General features: G+C 48.6%; 1 protein-coding gene across 2 annotated transcripts in view; it reads right to left on the bottom strand.

Moving 5' to 3' along the window:
• Positions 1 to 22,309, bottom strand: part of KCNK9 (potassium two pore domain channel subfamily K member 9) — a 41,720-nt gene extending 19,411 nt beyond the window's left edge. For both annotated transcript variants that reach the window (XM_084749846.1, XM_084749845.1), the window contains exon 1: positions 20,887 to 22,309. In XM_084749846.1, the coding sequence (XP_084605972.1) occupies positions 20,887 to 22,171 (1,285 nt within the window). In that variant the 5' untranslated portion in view covers positions 22,172 to 22,309. The remainder of the gene's footprint in view (positions 1 to 20,886) is intronic.
• Positions 22,310 to 22,519: the final 210 nt, after the last annotated feature.

Here is a 22,519-nt window from a genome sequence, read left to right on the forward strand (position 1 = left end):
CAGGTGGGCACAATGAAGAGCATCCCCCAAGAAGTCACATATTGTGTGTTCTCTCCTCAGCTTCTTATCATAACACTGGGATTTTATTCTCTGCTGAATACAGATGCCCTACATTAATGATGGTGTGCCTCCAAATAAAGCTAGTGTGAGTCAAAGACACTGAAAATCAAAAGTGCCATACATTGAATATAGCATTGAGTACTAACACAGCACCACAGCACACCAGTGTCCTTTGTCTCCCTTTGTTGTCTTGTGCCTTGAGGGAGCTGCAGCCTCTTCCACTCTCCAGACTATAGACAGAATGCTGCCTTGCAGAGCACTAGCCTAGAGATTAGAATTTCCTCTTATGCTCACACAGCTTGAGGGAGCTGCAGCCTCTTCCACTCTCCAGACTATAGACAGAATGCCGCCTTGCAGAGCACTAGCCTAGAGATTAGAATTTCCTCTTATGCTCACACAGCTTGAGGGAGCTGCAGCCTCTTCCACTCTCCAGACTATAGACAGAATGCCATCTTGCAGAGCACTAGCCTAGAAATCAGAATTTCCCCTTATGCTCACACTGCTTGAGGGAGCTGCAGCCTCTTCCACTCTCCAGACTATAGACAGAATGCCATCTTGCAGAGCACTAGCCTAGAGATCAGAATTTCCTCTTATGCTCACACAGCTTGAGGGAGCTGCAGCCTCTTCCACTCTCCAGACTATAGACAGAATGCCACCCTGCAGAGCACTAGCCCAAGAGAAGATAAAATTTCACAATTTGAATTGTCTTTTTTTTCCAAACATAGATTGCTTTTTATCTGCGATAATATTGAGCCATCATAAACTGGGACTTCTGTATGGCTAAGGAAGACTAGGGGACTACATATGTGTGTAGAGTCTCTCCCCTGCTCAGTCCTTGGTGGTCTTCTTAAGCCTTAAACTGAGACCACATCTCTGCATCATAAAAGAAGATTCTACTAGTGCTGTCCGATCTAACGTTCTTCCAGGGTGGAAACCTCATTCTGACAGCTGTGGGGTTGGTGTGGAAGAGTAACAAAATGACAAGTTGTCTATCTTCCAAATGGAGGAGGAATGTGGGACTCACAGGTCTTCTGGGACTCCTAAGTATACACAGCACTGCTACAGGCAACCATTACTGACTAGTAGTGCCCAGGAGCTCCTGTCCTCATGCAGCTAGTTCTGAGCCCTGTCCCAGACCTAGCTGCGCAAACCTCAGTGGTCATCTGGGGCTCTCTGAGTCTGATGCTGCCAAGATTTCAGAGCCTAGTATGGGCTCCTACTCTAGATTCATGTTAGCATCCAAATTTGATGGGTCAAGATCTGAGGTTGAAGCCAGCTACCCACACGTGATGGCTTTACTGCTGTATCTCATGAAGTTTGTAGGGTCCCCATCTGTCATCGCCATAAAAGTACTTTTCAGCTATCCATGGGATATCTATGTGATTCAATGTGGAAGCAATGGCCATGTCCAACACATGTCTGACACATACCAACTGCTAATGTATATATTAGTGGCGTCAAAGCTATCAGCCTTATGGTTTCCAAAGGGGCAGAGGTCACTCTTAATATGTATTGTTTCTCAGGTATACAAGCGGTAATGGTAACTACGATGAAGATATTTTGTGTCCATTTTTATCATAACATAATAAAAAGAAAACAGAAAGTGTTTTATTTCCTTGTGCTATATCTTCTTTGAGTCTAAGCAAGATTAAGGTCCCCTCCTTCATTCCAGCACCTGGACTAGCCTTGATTTAACCACTAAATGCAAACTCGTGCTTAGTCAACATTTACAATTCAAATACAGAAGACTTGTAAGGACATACCTTCAAAACCTATACATACATTCCTTAACTCCCATCCACGTACCCACTTATCCTCTCCTTTTTATTCCACGCATCTACCTGTCCATCCATTGTCCATCCATCCTTATTAGCTCAAGTAAAATCCATATTCTACAGCACACAGAGGCTTATGCTGAGTTCACACTGCCCTGTGACAGCCAGCCTCACTTTCAGGTAACAGGACCTCAGAGGGGGAAAAAAAAAAAAGGTAAACTGAAGCCCCAAGTTCCTCCTATAACCTATGGGAAGTAGAAGCTCAGAGTTGTCAAGACAGTAGCATACAGGCTACATGACACACTAACTAGAGACCTACATGTGCCTAACCCAGTGTCCCCAACATGTGGGAAGTGAGGATGCTGTGACTGAAAAAAAATGAAACCACCAGAGGTTCAGGAGTAAGCTGGAGGCCTAGCTAAGATTAAGTCATATTTTCTGCATAAACAGCATGGAAGGCTGGGAGTGTTTCTAATATTTACATGAAAGAATGAGCCATCAGACCCTTGGTGGTTAAGGCTCACAGCACTGAGCTTCTTTTTCTGCACTTATCAAGTTTTTTTTTTAAGCCTCTAGAAAAGAAACCAGCCTCAGAGCACACCCAGATCCTGCCAGGAGGCTGAGCCATCAACTGAGTCCAACTGACAGATATGTCCAATGGATGGACAGGCAGACATTCTTCTATCTCTTGAAATGACACTGTCTAGCTCCCCCCGCCCCGCCCAATACCACTTCTCTTTTCATTAATTGTCTTATTCCATGCCCCTCAATAAGCTTCAGATTTCTGGCTTTCGGGATGGTCCCTATAAGACCACAGAGCCCTTCCCCCCTAAAGCCAAAAGCTCTTCACTCAGCTAGAACGACAGCAGAGGACAGGAGGACTTCTAGGTGGCCCTTAAGCTGAAAATTGATCTTCTCCAAGAGTATTTTGGTTAGGCATCTATTTGAACCGCCCCCCATCTCTTGTCACAGCACGCTGCTCAAATCTTTCCAGACATCTAGGGATACTATGAGATTCACACAGTCAACTGTAGATGCCAAATTCACTATCAATGGTGGTTTCCAGTAGGGAACACAGATTATGAGTGTATCTTGTTTACCTTCTATTGAGGGATGCAGTGCAACAGGAGACACGAATTACAGTATTGGGTACCAAAGGGTAGACGGATAACGGGTAAAAGAATGGTTGCTTGGAAATGGATGGGTGGGCCACTAGATGGAGAAATGTGTGAACAGATGATACGTGGAAAGTGAATTGATGATGGATGGATGACGCATGGAATGTGGATGGAGATAAAATGGGTAGGGGGATTGGTGGGTAGATGAAGGCTTAACGGAAGATGGAAACTAGATAGATGGATAGAGGAATGGATACAAGGATGGATGGACAGGTAGCCGTATGGAATAGAAAGATGAGAAGATAAAGGGGTGGGTTCACATGGAATGTATGGAAGGAAGATGGATGAATGGTGGGCAGACAAATGGATGAGAGGATAGTGGATATATGACTGGATCAATGTGTCGCTTAATGGATGGATGGATAGTGAATGGGTGAACAAATACTGAAAAGATGGATAGATCCATGGTATACGGACAGAGGATGGATGGATATATGCATGGGATAGAGATAGAAAATGGATATATAGATAATGGATGGACAAATGAATAAGTGGGCAGTGGATAATGAAGAGACAAATGGATTTGTCTATGAAATGTGGATGGAAGATGGATTGGCAGATGGATGGGCAAAAGTGGACAACTCAGTAGATGGATATATGGAGTATGGATGGAGGGTGGATTGGCAGAGGGATGGAGAGGTGGATAGCTAGCTAAATAGTTCAAATAGGCAAATGGTGGGAGGGAGAAAGTGAATAAATAAGTGGGGGCAGGACAAAACTTTGCTGGAAATGGACAGGCACGTGAGTGGACTCTGGTGGGAAAGCTGGAACTAAGCCTGACATGTCAGAATCTGAGTTTCCTCCCCTCTTCTGGTCTTCTTTCTCAGATACTGCTGGTGAGCAAACTGACAGTGGGGGGTGGGGGCGAGTCTTAGACTCATGTGTCCTCTGGCTGTCGTGCAGTATAACAGTCCATCTCCTTTCCCTGGCTTGGAGCTCACTCAATGTCCAGGACAGGAGTGCAGGGCTCCACCACCTCTGGTAGTCACGAGGAGCAAACAAAACAAAGCACTCCTTCCCTGACTTGCTCCCAAAATAGCCTCTCACCACCCAGACACAAGGCTAGCTGGCTCTCTCCCCCATTCAAGCCTGACTCGGCAGATTTCCCAAGCCCTGAGCTGGGTTGGGGTACCAATGCGGCATAAGGCTCTGTGACTCCCAGCGAGTCCAGGAGAGAGAATGCCGAGGCTATCACTGCCTTGGGAGAGGAAAAAGGAGTCGAGGTGCCTCACCCTGTGTTGGAGACTTTGTGATCATCAATATTTGAGAAATCCTCCCTATAAAAAATTCCCTTATCTCGTGTCAGTAAACTAGGGCACAATGAGATATTTCTGAAGAAGGTTGCACAATCTAGGATGTAAACGCATGCAACCAACCCCAATATCTCACTGTGCACCTGCAGAAGCATCCCGCATCCCAAGGCTCTGCTGGCAAGAGTAGCCACCCTGGGTCACCAAGGAGGGATTCCCTGGGGAGAGGACAACTTTCAGAGAAAGAATTCTGCCTGTAGCAAGGGAAAGATACATCAATGGCACAGAACCTTGGAAAAGGCCCAGGAGCCCGTTGAGCCTCGGTTTCCTCATCTATAGGATGGAAACAGGAGGGAAGAAATCAGGAAAATAAAGGTGGAATCAGAACTCTGATTCTCCCTCAGTCCCCCAGGCACCTCTGTGTCATACTTCTCAGGAAGATAGCAAGGGGTGTTGGAGATGATCCCTGGGTGCAGGTGAATCAGCCTCACCTTGTGCCCTAGGACTAAGCTGAGCAGATAGGAGAGGCAAACAGGAGATGGGGAGGGTCTGGATGTGGAGCCTAGCAACAACAGACCAGCCAGCCTTCACCTTTCTGCCTCAGATGTCACCAGCACCTCCACTTCTGACCTTCACCATACCATGTTTCTCTCTCTCTCTCTCTCTCTCTCTCTCTCTCTCTCTCTCTCTCTCTCTCTCTCTCTCTCTCTCTCTCTCTCCCTCTCCCTCTCTCTCTCTCTCTCTCTCTCTCTCTCTCTCTCTCTCTCTCTCTGCTAAAGGGCCCTCCCTCCTCTCTTCTGGGTCATCCACTGCTCCTTTGCCATCTGTAGGCAGAACCAGCCAGCAACAGTCACCTGAGTGAGCTGCTAGGAGTGCTGCATCTTGGCTGAGGACACCTCCTGCAGGAAGGCATCCCCCACCTCACCATCCCCCAAGGCATGAGGACACTTGTGGACCACTCTAGCAGGTGTATACTGATCAGCCTGGAAGCCAACCACCTGCCCTTCACATCAAGGAGTAGTATATCTGTAGCAAAACCATTCCAAACTCTCTAGCTCGTCATCAGGATAAACAGTGAAACCACCAGGCAGCCCAGACAAGTACTAAAATCACACTCTACCATGATCTCAAAATAGACTCCAGCTCACAATCCCCATGGCAACGCCCTGGGTCTGAGGACTGTCTCTAAGGAAGGAGGGCAGAGGGGTGTGGGACAGGGCTAGCCCAGGCTCTGACCACTTCATGTAAAAGTCCCATTGTCCACAGTGGGCACACAGACAAAGAGGGGCCTGTAGGGTCTTAAGCTCCACTGAATCTCCAGGGAAAGGAGCAACAGTGGAGGAAAGGCTTAGTGAGTCCAGTGATTAGGGAGTTCCCTGCATTGTAAGGGACATGACACTGGGAAGGGATTCAGGCTCTGTCACAAATGGATCCTCCACCCCATCTGAATCCTCCTTAGCTTTAGGGTACCCCACAATGCTGTGCTTAACCAATCCCAGGTCAAACCCACTCACCACTAGCTAAGTCTGTTCAGACTAGGATGAGGCCCAGCAGGTCATGGCTAGCAAGTCTTCCTGGACACTTAGGTTTGAAGACACAATTGTCTGCCCAGCACAGGATCAAAACATTACCTGCTAGAAGGCAGCCTTGTTCTTGCTTATAGTGTCTTTGGGAGGTGAGATGTCGACTGTCTTTGTCAGCTTGAGAGAGGTCTTGGCCTTGGCCTTCTAGGCTCCGGGATTATTGTAAATAAACTGCTGTTGTTTATAAGCTTGTTACTATAGCTTGGACTAAGCTCTGCATACTGAGTCTTTGCCTCACCAAAGTTGACCCCTGCTTGGAAGCATCTCTCCTTCTCTCTCTCTCTCTCTCTCTCTCTCTCTCTCTCTCTCTCTCTCTCTCTCTTTCTCTCTCTCTCTCCCATTTCCTAGGCATTCTAATAACTACCCTATAATGCTAAAGTTGAAAGACAGGAGTGCCATCAATTGCTAACACCAGACCTTCCCAGGCACAGACCCTACCCCACTGGTCTCTTCCTTTGAGCCACCTGGTCCCATCTCATGACTACAGGGACCTGGCAGTTGTGCCTGAGACTGGCAGGAACTGGCAGCCTCCCTTCCTGCTGGCAATGCCTCTGCCTAGACCAGCCAAGAACTCAAGCTCAGATTGAACAGCAGTGGTGGGCAGCAGGGGCCTAAAGTCCCAATGCCTGAGTCCTGAGTGTGGCAGATAGGCAATATAACTGTAGTCAAGAACTCACGCCAGACCATAGATCACCCTATCTGGCCTCCTGCCCCACTTCCCATTGCTCTGATCTAGCAAGTAGCAGCTCTGAGGGCTTGTGAGTCCTTCATACCTTAGAGGGGACACAAGATGCAGTCTTAGAGATCAAAGAGGGGCAGCAGGAGAAAGCATCCATCTCCCCAGACATACATGTGGCATTCATGTATGTTTCACTACTCTTGGGGCTGCAGCGTGTACCACTACAGGCAATGATGTGAATAATAATGCACCATTCCCTGTCTGTCTACCTGGCTCTGACCCAGAGCCCAGCCAAGGGCCTCATGCATTATCTCACTGTCTCTCAAAGAGCCTCTGGGAAGCAGCCCATTTCCACCCATTTTACAGGTGGAAACACTGAGTAGGGACAGGAGGGGAAAAGAAAAGACAGAGGTGTGGCAGGTGGTCTCCACCTAACATAGTTTGGATCTGGCCCTGCAGATTTCCTTATGGCCCTTGAGGGTTTGTTGTTGTTGTTGTTGTTGTTGTTGTTGTTTTGTTTTGTTTTGTTTTTTGGGGGGAGGGAGCGAAGCCAAGGATACATGTGGAAGTAGTTTGCCCCCAAGCAGACAGCACGTGGTACAGAGCCACTGACTGCCTTCTGCCCTAAGAATCAGAACCCTTGTTAGGGTCAGCTTCTCAAGGAACTCCGCAGAGTCAAACCCCCATGGTGGTGAGACATACACACACACACACACACACACACACACACACACACACACATACACACACACTACCTAGAATGCTACCCTTCCTCTCTAGATTCCTCCTACTTGGTAGAGATGTCAGCACCCTGACCCTGGGATTGAACTGACAGATGGACAGGTAACAGCGGGACAGTTAGACAGTCAGCCCCATGCCAAAAGCTCAGAAAGAGGAGCCCGAGGAAGGAAAGGGACCCTTTTCTGTGGGTCCACCGACTGAAAGTTCCAGAAGAACCTGGGAAGCCAGGACAGGCTCCCAGGTGTCATGGGACTCAAAGAGAAAAGAGTAAAGCCAACAGGCACCTTGAACTGTACAGAGAGCCCCGAGGGACACAGGATGAACCGGGCCTCATGGGAAACACACAGCCTCCTGCTCAACCATCCACTGCTTCTTGCAAGCACCTGCTGTTCAGATTCGTGGGCTGATGTTTTTCAAGGATTTGCTTTTCTGAAAGACCCAGAGAATATTCTCAAGCAGTTAAATATAGCTCTAGTGAAAGCTGTCCCATTTACATGCCTATGTTCATTCAACAAACATTCTCTGAGGGCCTGCTTAGTGCTAGACACTGGTGGGCGGACAACCCAGCCATTGGCAGGTAACAACATGGTCTCTGGCTAGAGGTGCTGGGGGCAGGGCATAAAGTCTGCTTTGGAAAAGGCTGATATGACACGAGTTGACAGGTGCTTAGCTGGCTGGAGCCCTGAGGCTGCAGAGATACAAGAGAATCATCTAACAGCCAGAGAGGGATGTACAGAGGAGGGGTGCTGAGTAGAGAGAGTGTCCACCATAGCCTGTGACTCATTCTATGGGGCAGGGGTGGAGTGAGAGTCAAGGCTACATGTCGGCAAGAATTTGGAGCTCAAAGGCCATGGTAAGCATTTACATGGTTCATAAAGAGCCTCTGATGGTTCTCAAGCAGGGTGGTAACTTGGTGCATATCAACACCAGCCTTGAGCTACCACAAATGCATGCAACTGGGAGGAGGCCAGGTGTGGAACATTGTCAGAGTACAGTGTTGCATAATGCTGTGGCCCTCCTCCCCCGCCAGCTCTTTAAAACAAATGCTTAGATCATCTCCAAAGGAAGCCAAAAAAAAAAAAAAAAAAAAAACAGACAGGGGCCCTGCATATGCCCAGAATGGATCTAGGCTGAGCTGGAGAGCAAAACTCAGAGATTAAAAAAAGCAAGAAAGGAGGAAAGAGAAAGAAGGAAGGAAGGGAGGGAGGGAGGGGAAAAAAGAAAATGTGTGTGTGTGTGTGTGTGAGAGAGAGAGAGAGAGAGAGAGAGAGAGAGAGAGAGAGAGAGAGAGAGAAGGAGGAGGAGGAGGAAGAGGAGAAGGAGGAGGGGGAGGAGAAGGAGGAGGGGGAGGAGAAGGAGGAGGAGGAGGAGGAAAGAAGTTTTCTCAATGACTGGGTCTCCTGAGTGTGGGGGAAGGACTTCAGCCAGGAACAGCAGGGACCAAAAGGAGCCCAGCATTTCCCTTCTGCTATATGGAAAGGGAAAGACCCTAGCACTGTTGGCAGATGCTACCTGTAGGAAGGAGAAAGCACTGGGGAAATTGAATGCTTAGCACCCTGCAGATGCTAAAGAGGATGGGCACAATAATATCCTGTTAGTCTCTCATTCCTCTCCTGAGAGATGTGGGGTACAGGGCAGATGGCTAGAGAATAGGAGGAAAAGAAATCAGCCAGAAAAAAAAGTTCACCCACCCCTCACCTCTTCCCCTCTGCTCTCAAGTACTCCCTGACACCAGGTTCCTCCTAATCACCCTCCTCCCCTCTGCCCTAAGAAATCCTCCCCTAGTGCCAGCTTCCTCTTGCTAGCACCTTCTCTCAGAGGTACTCTCCTGTGAGTACCTATTCTTGCTCAATCATCTAGTCCCACTTTTATGTGGTCCTTGAGGATATCCTGAGATATCATAGCAGCTGATGGTTTCTGTCTTTCGGAGCAAGCCCTAGGGCTGTGTCATCATCCGTCATACTTCACAGCCAAACCTGCGTCCGGGCAAGTTTCACACTCTAAAGCCCAAAGTGAGAAGGCAGGTGTGGCCATGTGACCCACTTCTAACCTACTGGGATAGAGGGAAAAAAAATTCTTGGGTGGAACTTCTGGAAAAGTGTAAGGATAATCTTGGCTAAAATAACCCTTTTGATGTTTTCCATCCTTCCTGCCTAGAAAAGCAACGTCCTCAATACAGGACAAACAGGAACATGTCAGATAAAGTAGAAAAATCAAAGGAGTTTAAGCCCCAACTAATCCTGGGCAGTGGACCCTGAAGACTGATTAAGCACCATTACTCACCTGGATACTCCAAGACCTCTTCTGCCTCTCCATAGCCAGGGCTGAGCGTGATCCTCATCCGGCAATGGCATTTAGCGAAACCACAAAATTACATACCTGTGCAGCCCATTGCCATTTGTTCCCTGGGATGGAACCTAGAGCATTTGTTTTTGTTTTGTCCCTTCTATCCAAGAAAATGTGGACTCCTATCACATCCCTACAGAGGTGAGTGTACATGGATCCCCAGATTTTCACACTGACTTTTTCACCTATATTTGTATCTTTTGTTACAAGCCATGTCAAAAGCTTCCTAGAAGAAAAAGTGTAAAAATAAGCTAAAAACATTAACATTTACATAACAAGTGCTAATGAAAGAAGCTGGCTCTAGGTTCATTAGGGTGGAAAGGGAGGTTCAGACCAAAAGTATCAGACACAATAAAGAAGCTTGTTGTCTCTACCAAGAAAAAAAAATAATAATAACAAACAGGAACCTGTATGCATCTAACCACATAGTTTGCCCAACTCAAGGAGACAGTAATAAACTGCAATAACAAAGCACCAAATGAGACTCCAGTGGGTCATCTTCAGGAGCCAACAGACTTGATGACAATGACGAGGCTATAAAGCAAGGAACACACACTGAAGAACCCAGGGAGTCAAGTGACTTGGACGTGTGAGTAATGGGGCCTACATGTGGGGCTGCTGGGACAGTGAGGGTCCTAGACAGAGCACATGAGCCAGGTGTGCTGCATACAATTTAACAACGTGATGATAGCCTGAGACACTGTGTGCTCAACTCAGTGTGCAAGGTTCACTAAGCCAGTAATCACTATTTTTCCATCCCCCGAGAAAGAAAACATACATGAGTTTGAATTAATATAATTGTATAGAACTTTACATACGACAGAAAAGTAAATGTTCTTTTCAAATAGCTGTAGGACTCAGCAAAAGATAAATTTTTATCAACAAAAGAACCCCCCCCCAAAAAAAATAATTCAAAATACAGAAACTGTGTATTTGGAATTTGCTTATGGACCATGACACTCAGTACATGTAAGCTGTTTTAAATATTTAGAATGGAATAAAAAAATAAATCTAACTATCCCAAGCACCTTGACATCCATTTTGTAGTCATTATTCTCCACATGTAATAGATGACAAAGGCCAAAGCACAGTGAGGTCAAATCTCAAGGTAGCTCAACAAGCCACAGTCAATGACAATCAGCCTCAGAGATCATGATCCTAATCTCTCTGCTAAGAAGCTTTCACGTGCATGCATGTTGTATGACTTTAAAACTCACATGCTTAACTTTTGAATTAAAAAGAGAAACTCATAAAATATGTATAAATAGGTGATGATGAGAATAAAAAGCTCATTTGAAAATCACTTGCAGGTCATTGATTGTAAAAAAGAAAAGAAAAGAAAATTCACTTGCAATTTTTTTTACAAATAATTGACCATAGGATGCAGCCAAAGTGGCAAACAGAGGACAACACATAGCCTTTAATACTTTAAGTGTGGGAAAGGCCTACTGAATGCCACCACATGAAACCAGGGGGGAAATATAACTAAATAAAAATAAAATAAATGTTTATAAATAGAAAACAAGTATCAAAGTAACCTACTATAAAACTAATAATGTTGTTAACTAATTCTCCATATTTTTGAATAATGTAAGAGCCAAATAAAACACATGTGTCAGTCAGAGCCTGTGAGCTAGACAGCTGAGCGAAAAAAAAGTGCAAGCTGAAGCTCTGCAAGCATCTGCCTACCTAAGGCTTCCTAATTTAGAAAGACAACTGCTATTCTCTCAATTCACCATTTCTTGGGTTCTAAGCTATAAGCAGCCGCACACAACTGCTGAATGATTCAAGCAATACACGTGAACAGTACCAAGAAGATGAATGTGCTTTTGTGCATTCTGTAAGCCTTCTCTACCGTCGCTTACTACTGCTCCTTCCCAATGATGAGATGGCCATCTCACAAATCCATACACACTAGCCTCCACTTCTTCTGTGTTTACGTTCCCCTGGCCTGAGCATCGTCCCCAACAAACACCATAGTAACCTTCTCAGCCACTAGAATTCTTCATCATCCAGGTGTTGTCAGAAAAGAGCTTATCTCCAAGACCTCCCAGCATGGATACTCCCTTAAGCCAGGGCCCCCTCAAGCTCCATTGCCTCCTTATGATAGAACGCCATGCTTAGCTTACCCTGCCCTGTCCTGTAGCAGCTGCCATCACACCCCATGCCAAATCAACTATAGGTAAGTGACCCAAACGCCACCCCAGTTTGTGAGGGAGATTGTCTGGGTGCATCAGAGACTGGCTGGATGCAGAAGTGAATTATAGGAGTGCAGTGGACAAAATGATTGAATGGTGTTAGAGGAATAAATACATGGAGAAGCGGGTGTCAGGTCAGATGAGTGACAGCATGTGTGTCTGAAAGTGCCTGAAACATGATACCATGGCAACTGAGCGAAGGGATGACACGAAAGGACTTAGTAGTTTAGTGACCAATGAGGAAATAGTTGATGAGTGTAGAGTAAACTTGGAATACAAGAGCGAATCAGGGAGCACATTTCAGGTATTTAGGTAACAGAATGGCACCAGGACAGATGGGAACGAAGGTGCAGGGGAGATGTGATGCAACAGCAGGTGCAAGTGAGGAGTGAGTGGGTGGGTGGGGATGAGGTAGTGGAGAAACTGGGAACATGAAGACAGGTAGGAAAATAAATGGCAGAAATGTGGGGTAAGGAGAAAAACACCAGATAGGAGAATGAGTGATATATTTATGAAGATGGGAGAGAATAGAAGATATGAATACATTTACAAACACAATCGCACATACGGAAGTAAAGGACATGGAGACAGTGACTGATACAATGTCAGATGCTTGAAATAGAGACAGGTGACTGCAGGGCTGAACAATGCAATGGTAGAGTGAAGAATGGGTGGCAGGTGCACTGATACCCCAGTGACACATTGGCAGGGGCAGGGGGAATGAATGACAGGATGCACTAATGGCAGGTACAAGAAGACTTAGTGGTACCCTGACAGGTGGGGAGTAGGGGCATATGTTGAAAATGTGGGATATGACTTTCTCACATACTCTGGTGCCTCACCTTTGACCATGTCCCCTGGAGGGGGAGACCCGGTGGCACTCAGAGGAAGGACAGCAGGTTACCAAGAAGAGACTTGATACCCTATGAACATATACAGGGGGAGGAAATCCCCCTCAGGAACAGTCATAGGGGAGGGGAATAAGGGGAAAATGGGAGGGAGGGAAGAATGGGAGGATACAAGGGATGGGATAGCCATTGAGATGTAACAAGAATAAATTAATAAAGGAGAAAAAAAAAGAAAATGTGGAGGGCTGTGATATGCAATGTCAGAAAATAGAATGAGCCACAGATTTAAGGACTGAGCAAAACAAAGCATGAGGGAGAAAAAAAATATAGGTGTATGTATAAAAAATTGAGTGGCACTGAGCCCAGTGGGAAAATTAATAACACATGCATGGAGAAATGAATAAGACAATGTCAGAGAGGAGAATAAGTGACAAGTGGGTGCATGGCGAAGTGATACAGTAAATGGAGTGATGAAGGGATAGTGCATATAAGACTTATATAATAACAGAGGATGGACTAAATTACAGGTGCATGGAGTGCTAGGTGAGGCAATAGCAGAGTGAGGACATGATGGAAGGTTGGAGAAGGGATGCTGTGTGCAGCGTGAAGTGACACAAGCGGATGAGAACTAACTGGCTCATACAGAGATGAGGGCTACATTTGCAGAAGTGGGGGCGAATTATAAGATACAATAGTGGGCAGAAGAGTGAATAACAGATACATATAAAAATCGAGTGGCGTGACAGAAAACGATAAATGAATGGCAGGTGTATTGCGCATAGAGTGATACAAGGAGTAATTACAAAACGGTGACAATTGCCTTAAAAGTTAATGTGACGCCTTACCAAATGGAGAAAAAAAAAAGATAGTAGGTCAGTGGACAGCTGAATGATACAATATCTGATGGATAATGAATTATGGTCGCATGGAGAGCCATGTGACAAAACAGTAGGTGAGAGAATAAATGACAGGTGCAGGGGGGAACTGAAGGACATAATGGTGAACGGGGGGGGGGGGATGGGCGACAGGAACATGGAGGATGGAGTGAAATCATTGCTTCTTGGAATGAGTGACAGGTCCATGGAGAACCGAGTGACGTAACGATGCAGAGGGGAATGAACAACAGGTTCATGGAGAGAGAAGTGGCAGGTGCATGGGCAACTGATGTGGTGATGTATAGAGTAATATATGACAGCGGCAGGAGTGGCTGGGAAGTGTGATGGTGCATGGACCGTGATCGACAGTGGCATGGAGGATCAACTGATGTCACGGGGTATAGGATAATTAATGACAGTTGCCTGGAGGACGGAATGATGATGATGTAGCATATGGGGGAATCAAAGAATGAGCGCTCTCCTAGTATAAAGGGGGATAGAAGATAGATACAGCGAAGGCGGAGTGATGCAGTGGTTTTAGTGAAACGAGTGGCAGTACACGGAGCACCGCGCGATGGATGGTGTGGTACGTAGGGGAATGAATGGCAGGCGTGTGGAGGGCTAGGTAATGCGATGGTTCTTCGGAGAGTGAGTGAGAGCTCTTAGGAGAACTGAGGAAGGAAGGACTACACGATACAATAAGGCACAGGGGGACGAGTGACAGGTGCAATGGGGACTGAGCGACTGACGCAGAGTGTATAGTGGAATGAACGGTACGCGGTGTCATGCATAGAGGAACAGGTGTAAGGCACATGGAGGATTAGGTGACGTAATGGTGCACGGAAGAATGGATGACAGGCACGCCGAGGAGTGAGTGACACAAAAGCGGACAGAAGAGTGACGGGATACTAACATGGGTGGAGAAATGAATGGTAGCAGCTGGACAACTGCATAACATGATGGGGGATAGGGGAAAGAATGACAGGCTTGAGTGACAAAATGGCAGGAAGGGACTGAATAACGACAGGCGCATGAAGGCTCAGTGGTACCGCAGTGGACAGAAAGCAAGTGAAAGGTATAGGAAGAACTGGATGGCACCGTTGTGGATGGAGACGAAAGGACAGGGATGAAGAGGAACTGCCTGGATGCCGGCAGATGGAGAGTGGCAAGTAGGTGAAGATGCGAGCAAACCAATGGCAGGAGGGAGAATGACTGAACGGTGGGGAGGAACTGAACAATCCACGTCAGACGAGGGCATGAATGGTGAGTCTAGAGAGCTGGTGATGCAGTTTAAGACAGTGGAAGGAAGGGGGAGTACAGGAGGTTGGAGGGATTTAGGGGACCATAGAAAATGAACGACACGTGCCCGGGAGACTGTATGATGTGGAGGTGAACGGAACAAATGAGTAAGAGGGAGTTGGAGACCTGAGAGTTACAATGGCAAGTGAGGGGGGGGGTGTCGAGTGACAAGTATCTGGACTATCAAGTGGCACAACAAAATAAAAACGGGGGAGGGGGAATGGATGACCAGCATATAGGTGACTGAGAGAACGGTGGGAAAGGAAATGGGTGACAGGTGGGAAGAGCTATGGCACAGTGGGAGATGGGAGGATGGAAGCTCCCTGGACAAGTGATGATGCCTCAGAGGGAAGCTAAGACAATGGTAGATAGAGGAAAGTGGTAGCTGTGTGACCTTAGTCATACAAAGACGGGGCTAGGGGGTGAGCGGCAGGTGTGTGGAGAACTAAATAGTGAGATGGCAGCTGGATGTTTGAATGACAGTTGTGGGGAAGACAAAGATGCAAGGAGGAAATAGTTGAAGAGAGGATGGAGGGAGGAAGGTGAATAAAGGGAGAGATAAAGGACTGCGCGGCATATGCACGGAGCACTAAGTGTATCAGTACTCAATGGGGAAATACATGGCACGTGGGTGGAAGGACCAAACGGTACATTGATGAGATAGGAATGAATGCCAAGTCTATGGAGGACCACATGACACCAGGGCAATTTAGGAGAATGGATTATAGGTGTCCAGTGACTGTGTGATGGATACAGTATCAGGCAGGAATGAATGATGGAGGAATGAAGGCTTAAATGCCACAGTGATTGATGGGTGAAGGGCTGTATGTGTGCAGAAAGCTGGACGGTGCAATAGATGACGGGGTGAGAAATGCAAGGGTGGCAACTGATGACAGGTTATGTGTGAGAAAGGGACACCCCGTGTCAGAAAGAGGAGTTTCATGGAGGAACGGGTGATATGACAGGGGGCTGGGACCATGAGAGGTGCTTGTGAGGCAGTGAGTGGAGCAGATGGCTGATGGGAAATGAAGGGCAGGTCCATGAAGGGCTGAGCAATACAGCGGCTGGTGAAGAAACGAAATGACAGGAAGGCATAGAAACTAGTGATGGTATGTTAAGGTGGAAGGATGAATGGCAGGTTCACAGCCGCTGAGTGACAGTGATTAGTGCAAGGGCGACAATGTGCGTCAAGGGAAGAAGTTGAATGGCAGGTATTTGTAGGGCTCCGGCAGTGCAACGTTGGGTAATGAAATGAATGTCCGTGAGCATGGAGGCCTGGATGGTGACTGGCTAGTGGGGAACGGAGTGGGTGGCGGTGACAGTACCGGATGAGGCAATGAATGGCAGACCCACAGAAGATTGGAAGATGCGGTGGTGGGTGGCTGAATGGTTGAGTAGCTGTGTGAATAAATAATATGTGCATAGGAATGAGTGGATAGAGCTGTCCAAAGTAAGTGTACATGGACAGCCATTACTAGGATAGCTGCCATAGCCTGAATCACCTCCTGTTCCTATTTGTCCCTCTCTGGTCTTCGTAGGTTAGCTAACCCAGGACAGAGCAAGTGAATGTGGCAGGTGCCTGGAGGTCCTTCCCTCTCATCGCATTCCTTTTTGAGAGCACTAGGCTAGCGAGCCCCTGAATGTCTAGGGAGACATGTCTGTGATGCTGCCTCAGATGAACAGCCCCACTTCCCTGTTTACTCCATGGCATCTGTAAGCACGATGTTTGCCGGAGAGCCTTGAATTGAGTGAGGAGGGCCAGGCCGAGGACTAGGAAGGATGTAGGGAAGCAGACCTGTCTGCAGGTACCTCCTGCATCCTCAGCATGATGGATGCCAGCCTGGATATGAAGAAGTAAGAACTCGCTTGCTCCTGGTGTCACGCATCACCTGGGCTTGGCGCTAAAGGCTCACTAAATGGCAAGGTGGGGCTCAGAGGCACACCATGACCCTTGGGATGACTCCTCAGTGAGAGCCTGAAGTAAGGAGACTCTACTTGCACGGTGGTCTTCTATGCTCTCTACCTTTGTGTGCATTGCCTTATCTGCCTCAGTTTCCTCATCTGTCGAGTGGAGCAGTGTTTCCACCAGCTCATGGATGGGAAGAGAGAGGGGGGATTAAGCTCCATCATTCCTCAGGCATCAGCCTGTCCCATGGGTCCTGCTTCAGCTTTGTAGTTCTTTGTGTGCGATGCCTACTCCATGCCAAGTACAGCACTGGACACTGTAGGTTCGGGGAACAAAGGCAGTTTAGACTTGAAGTAGAATGATCTGAATCCAGAAGGCTGAAATTGACTGCAGGAGAGGAGGGCAAGGATGGGGGCTTAGAGGACTTGGGTGGGGAAGTTCTATGATGGGTAAGGATGCTGTGTGTGTGAGTGTGCATGTGAGTGCATGTGCATGCGTGTGTCTGTGAAGATGTTGTGCATAAGTGTGCATGAGTGTGCAAGGGGGATTTGTGAGTGAGTGTGCATGTGTGTGCACATGTGCATGTGAGTGCATGTGCATGCATGTGTCTGTGAAGATGTGCGTAGGTGTGCATGAGTGTGCAAGGGGCTTTATGAGTGAGTGTGCATGTGTGTGCCCATGTGCATGTGAGTGCATGTGTGTGTGTAATGATGCTATGCATGCATTTGCATAAGGATGCTGTGCTTGTCTGCATGCATGTATGCATGTGTGTGAGCATGTGCACGTGTGTGTAAGGATGCTGTGTGTGATTGTGCATATGGATGCACATGCACACCCATATGTGTGTGAGTGTGTGTGTGTATAAAGATGGTGTGCATGCATGCATTTGTGTGCATGTGTGCTATGTGCACATGTGTGCATGTGTGTATGTTTGTGTGTTTAGTTTGGTGGGTGGCTCAGGGTAAATAAAGGCTCTCACAGAGCTTAGCTGTGCCTACTTCACACTGAACTACACAAAGTATCTGGGTTTCCAGTACTGTTTGTCAAGGCTAGACCTTATCTTGTCATCTGGACTGTCCCCAGAGTCTCAAAGCATTCCGTTCAAACAAGGCAGAGCAGGTACTTGACAGAAGTGTGGACCATGAGCACCTCAAATCCTGTGGTGAATGCTGCCCATTTTGTGAAAAGTTGTTCTCCTCCGATCTGCTTCTGTCTTGGACAGGCAGGACTTCGTTGTCTGTCTGGAATAGGGCAGGATCCCTAGGGATTTTCTCAGCAGGCCCCACCCCTGCCTGCAGACCCCGGGTCCTAAACCAGTCACCTCCACTCCTATGGCAGCAACCTCAGCTTCAGATAGACTCGGGTTGAGGAAAGTGTGTGCTTCTTCCCTGTTCCCCAAAGCCATAGCTAAAGAAGAAGACCCACGAGCCCACACTCCTTCCCCCATGACACACTAGCCTTTAAGTTGTCCTCTGCAGCTCTGCAGATGGCACCGGCCGTCTTCCTTTTTAATGACCCTAGAGGTAACCAACCTAGATCACAGATGTTACACAGGAAAAAAAAATGAACTGTGATAGAAATCCCATCTCTGGTACATTCTGCAAAGACGCTGACCGTGGGACAGTTTTAGCTTGAACCTCCCACTGTGGGAGGTGATAAGTTTATACCAGTGATATATTATGCAAGCTCCAAGACCTTGTCCCCAAACAGAGAAAATTCTAATAAATCCCCTGTGCCCATGCAGACCCCCTTCAGCACCACTTACTTCCCCCTCTTGAACTCTTCCCTCTCAAGCACAGCTACCTTAGGACATGCACACATATGCATGTGTGTGCATGTATGCATGTGTGTATGTGTACATAAAATTAAGTATGTTCATGTGTGCATGGGTGTGTATGCTCATGAATGTGTGTGTGCATGCATAGGAGTATGTATGCCTGCCTACATGTGTGTGCCTGCATGTGTATAAATGTGCATGCAATTAAGTATGTATATAAGTGTATGTATGTATGTATGTATGTGAGTGTGTATGTATATGAATGCATGCACATGTGCATATATGTGAGAGAGAATGTGTGTATGTATGTGTACATGTATGTCTGTATGCATATAAAATGCATAAGAATGTGTATGTTTGTGTGTATGTAAGTGCATGTTGTACACATGTAAGCATGTGTATGTATGTATATTTTCAACCTTTTCAAAAAATCAGTAAAAAAAACAATAAAAGAAAATTTAACATTTCCTCTTTCTCAAGTGGCCGTCATTCTATACTAAAGACAGCACCCTTCTCTGGGGGTCAGGACAACAGTTGTGTTTAATTCCTCTTCCCTTGACACCAGTTTCGTTGGAGTTTAAAACATTGGGAGCCTAGGTCCAGAACTGCTGATTATACCAAGAAAGCATAACTCAGTAAGAGCTGCCCCAAGCTTTTGTTTGGTTTGGTTTTTCAAAGAGTGCTGCAACACAACTGCGCTTGTCCTTAACCCCAGCCCTCTCACAGTGTTACCCACCACTTGGGACTAGTCAACAGTTTTCTGTGCTGGTTTTATTACAAGGAACAAGCCTGAACACCAAAGTCACTGTTTCAGAGCTAGATCACAGAAGGCACTTTGGGGGGGGGGAGATCCTTCTCCCGCCTGCCCCCCTCCCCCCGTGTGCGTGTCATGGGCAATATTCTTGCCTTCCAGCAAATATACATGCCCCCAGAACATATCTGTATATCACCACCACAGTTCCAAGACAGAAAGGACAAAATGGCCACTGGCCTCTTCTCCAACCTGGAAATGCCGCAGGCTGGGGGTTGGGGCTTTAGGGCCATCAGGGGCAAAACTGGTTATGTGAACAACAAAAATGTAACTTCCTTCCCCAAAATACAAAAATGTAACCCAATTTAGCACATATTTAAATAAAGCAATTCTTTAAAAGTCTTTCCAAGCAAGAAGCAAAGACAGTCTGTCCCGGGCTGGAGCTTCCTGTTGCATATGGCACCCTGAAATCCTGTGTCCTTCTTTTTCTCCCTCCAACAACACAGAGCTTTTCAGACACACACACCCAAAAATCATGCGGACATTAGAGGAGGGGTCCAGTAGAGGAAGACAAGTGAGGGGGATCTTATCAGGGGACAGGGGCAAAAGAGACATTCTGATCCTCATAGGTCCAAAGGGATCGCCCAAGTTATTCAGCCATAACAGGGCAAGTGGCCAGCCAGAGACACCATTCTGCATCCTGCCGGAAGGACATCCAACAGATCCCCTAGGATGAAGTGTCGCATTCACATTCCCACAGGTCTCAACGTGAAAATCTAGAGGTGTCTCCCAACCACCAGCCTCAGTGGGGGTGCAGCCATAAGGATCAAGCAGAAACTGCTCTGTGGACAGTCACCTGAATGCGGGGATCTATAGGCAAGCCCGTCTTGTACCGGAAGGACTTTTTTTCCAGAGGGGGTTAAACTCCCTCCAGCTTTCAAACAACATCCAGACTCCTCCTGGCCCATGCTCAGTCCACAGGAGCAAATAAGCACTGCTGTATCCAACCCACCAGGACTGCATTGCAGGTCACCTGCTGCCACCCCCATCGCAACCACAAAACAGAAAACTCTTCTCCCAGGACCTAACATGCTCCACAACTCAAAAGAAAAATAACGGGTGCTGGATTCTTGGTTCCCAAAATGTCCCCAGGTGAGGAAGGATCCGTGCCACCCCCTCCCTAGCCCGATAAGCAGCCTCCTGTCACCTTGGTTCCCAGCCAGCTTTGTCCCAATTTCCCCAAGAAGTAGTAAGTATAAGGCTTGGAACCCACTCAGGGAAGCGTAGCCAGCACAGGGGCGTTCGGTGGGTGGGTGTCTGCTGTAGGATTATTTTTAGCGCTCCACACTTCGCAAAAGTGGCACCTCCACCCTCAAGACAACAGCAGTCTGTCTCTGGGAGTTCACAAGCCTGGCCCAGACACCAGAGCAGTGTGGGGCACCAGACAGGATCCCTTGGAGAAGTGAGATCATATCCCAGAGGATATAGACACAGAAACTGGGGCTGTCTTGAACCTGAGGAGCCCCCACCCAGCCTTGCTCAGTGTGTGTTACCTCCACTCCCTCCCTTGGACTCCTCCCTGTCTCCCAGGTGCCTGGTGGAGGCACACCCACCCCTTACCTATAGTTGTGATGACGGTGATGGCGAAGTAGAAGGAACCCGCGAATTTCCACTGGACACCAGCGCGGTGAGGCTCAGATTGCAGGATTACCAGCTCCAGCTGTTGGTAGTCGTCAGAGCTGATGTTGTACTTGCCTCTGATGCGGACCTCTTCGGCTTTAAGTTTCTCCTCCTCGCGCATCTCATGGTCCGACTCTAGGGCGTCGAACACCGCGGCACCCACCAGTAGGTAGGTGAAAGTACAGGCAATCAGGGACAGGGTACGCACGTTCTGCCGCTTCATGGCCGCAAAGAAGGAGCCGCCAAATGGGAAACGACCCAAAGCTCGCGCGTCCCAATGCAGCGCTGCGCGAACGAAGCCTCCTCTGCGATGGAGTCTAAGTTGTAAGCGGTGGTAACAGCAGATGCCGCAGCTGATGCTGGAAATTTCGGAATCATCTTGGGGGTCCTCACTGTCAAGAACTTGACCACCTTCAGGCTGAGGGCCATCCCCGGGTGCCACGGGCCCCTGGGATTCAGCGACTTCAGCCGGCTCCCCGGACTCTGCGGGTTCTGCGGGCGCAGCGGACGCCCCGGGCTCGGCAGGCTCGGCGGACTCCGCGGGCGCAGCGGGTTCCACAGGCGCAGCGGGTTCCACGGACTCAGCGGCTTCCGCGGGACCTACGGGTTCCGCGGGTTCCGCGAGTGCAGCGGGTTCCGCGGGCGCAGCGGGTTCCGCGAGCCCAGCGGGTTCCGCGGGCGCTGCGAGTTCCGCGGGCGCAACGGGTTCCGCGGGCCCAGTGGGTTCCGCGGGCGCAGCGGGTTCCGCGGGCGCAGCGGGTTCCGCGGGCCCAGCGGGTTCCGCGGGCCCAGCGGGTTCCGCGGGCGCAGCGGGTTCCGCGGGCGCAGCGGGTTCCGCGGGCGCAGCGGGTTCCGCGGGCGCAGAGGGTTCCGCGGGATCAGCGGGTTCCGCGGGATCAGCGGGTTCCGCGGGTTTCCCGAGCGAAGTGGATTCCGCGGGAACAGTGAGTTCCACGGGAGCAGCGGGTTCTGGGGGCGCAGCGGGTTCCGGGGGCTCTGCGGGCACAGTGGGCGCACCCAGTGCAGTTGATTCTGCGAGTTCAGCGGGGTCCACCGGCTTGGTAACCACCACCGAGAGGTGCGAGATGGTGGGCATGTTCATGGCATTGCTAGGGCGCGGGGGCCAGCGATTCTGGACCCGGGACATCCTATGCCAGGCCTGGGTCAAGCGGTTTGCCCCATTGCGGATGGTCGTGCGGATGGATAGCCCAAGCTCGCTGCGCATGGACTGCCTGGCCCTAGGCACCTCGCCCCTCGAGCCCGCGGCCTCGGCTAGACCAGGATCAAGATCCGAAGCCGGGACAGAGGGCGACCCGGGGAGGGGTTCCGCATCCCTCTGGATGCGTTCCCCGGCTAGCGGGGCCCAGCTAATCGCCTCCAGGGTGGCGGCTGCCCCGCGGGGACCTACTTCTGTCTCTAGCTTTCTTCACCCCCTTGGGTTGGGGGAACAGAAAAGTTTGCTAACGGAGGGCGTCTATAGAATCTCTGCAAGCAGGGAGACAGTCTATCTAGAACGAGCAACCGGCAAGAAAGCCCGATGCCCTAAGGTCCGAACGCCCTGTGCCCACCTGGG

This window comes from Acomys minous (genome assembly GCF_964271855.1).
Source record: "Acomys minous genome assembly, chromosome: 12".
In the NCBI taxonomy this organism is placed as follows: Eukaryota; Metazoa; Chordata; class Mammalia; order Rodentia; family Muridae; genus Acomys; species Acomys minous.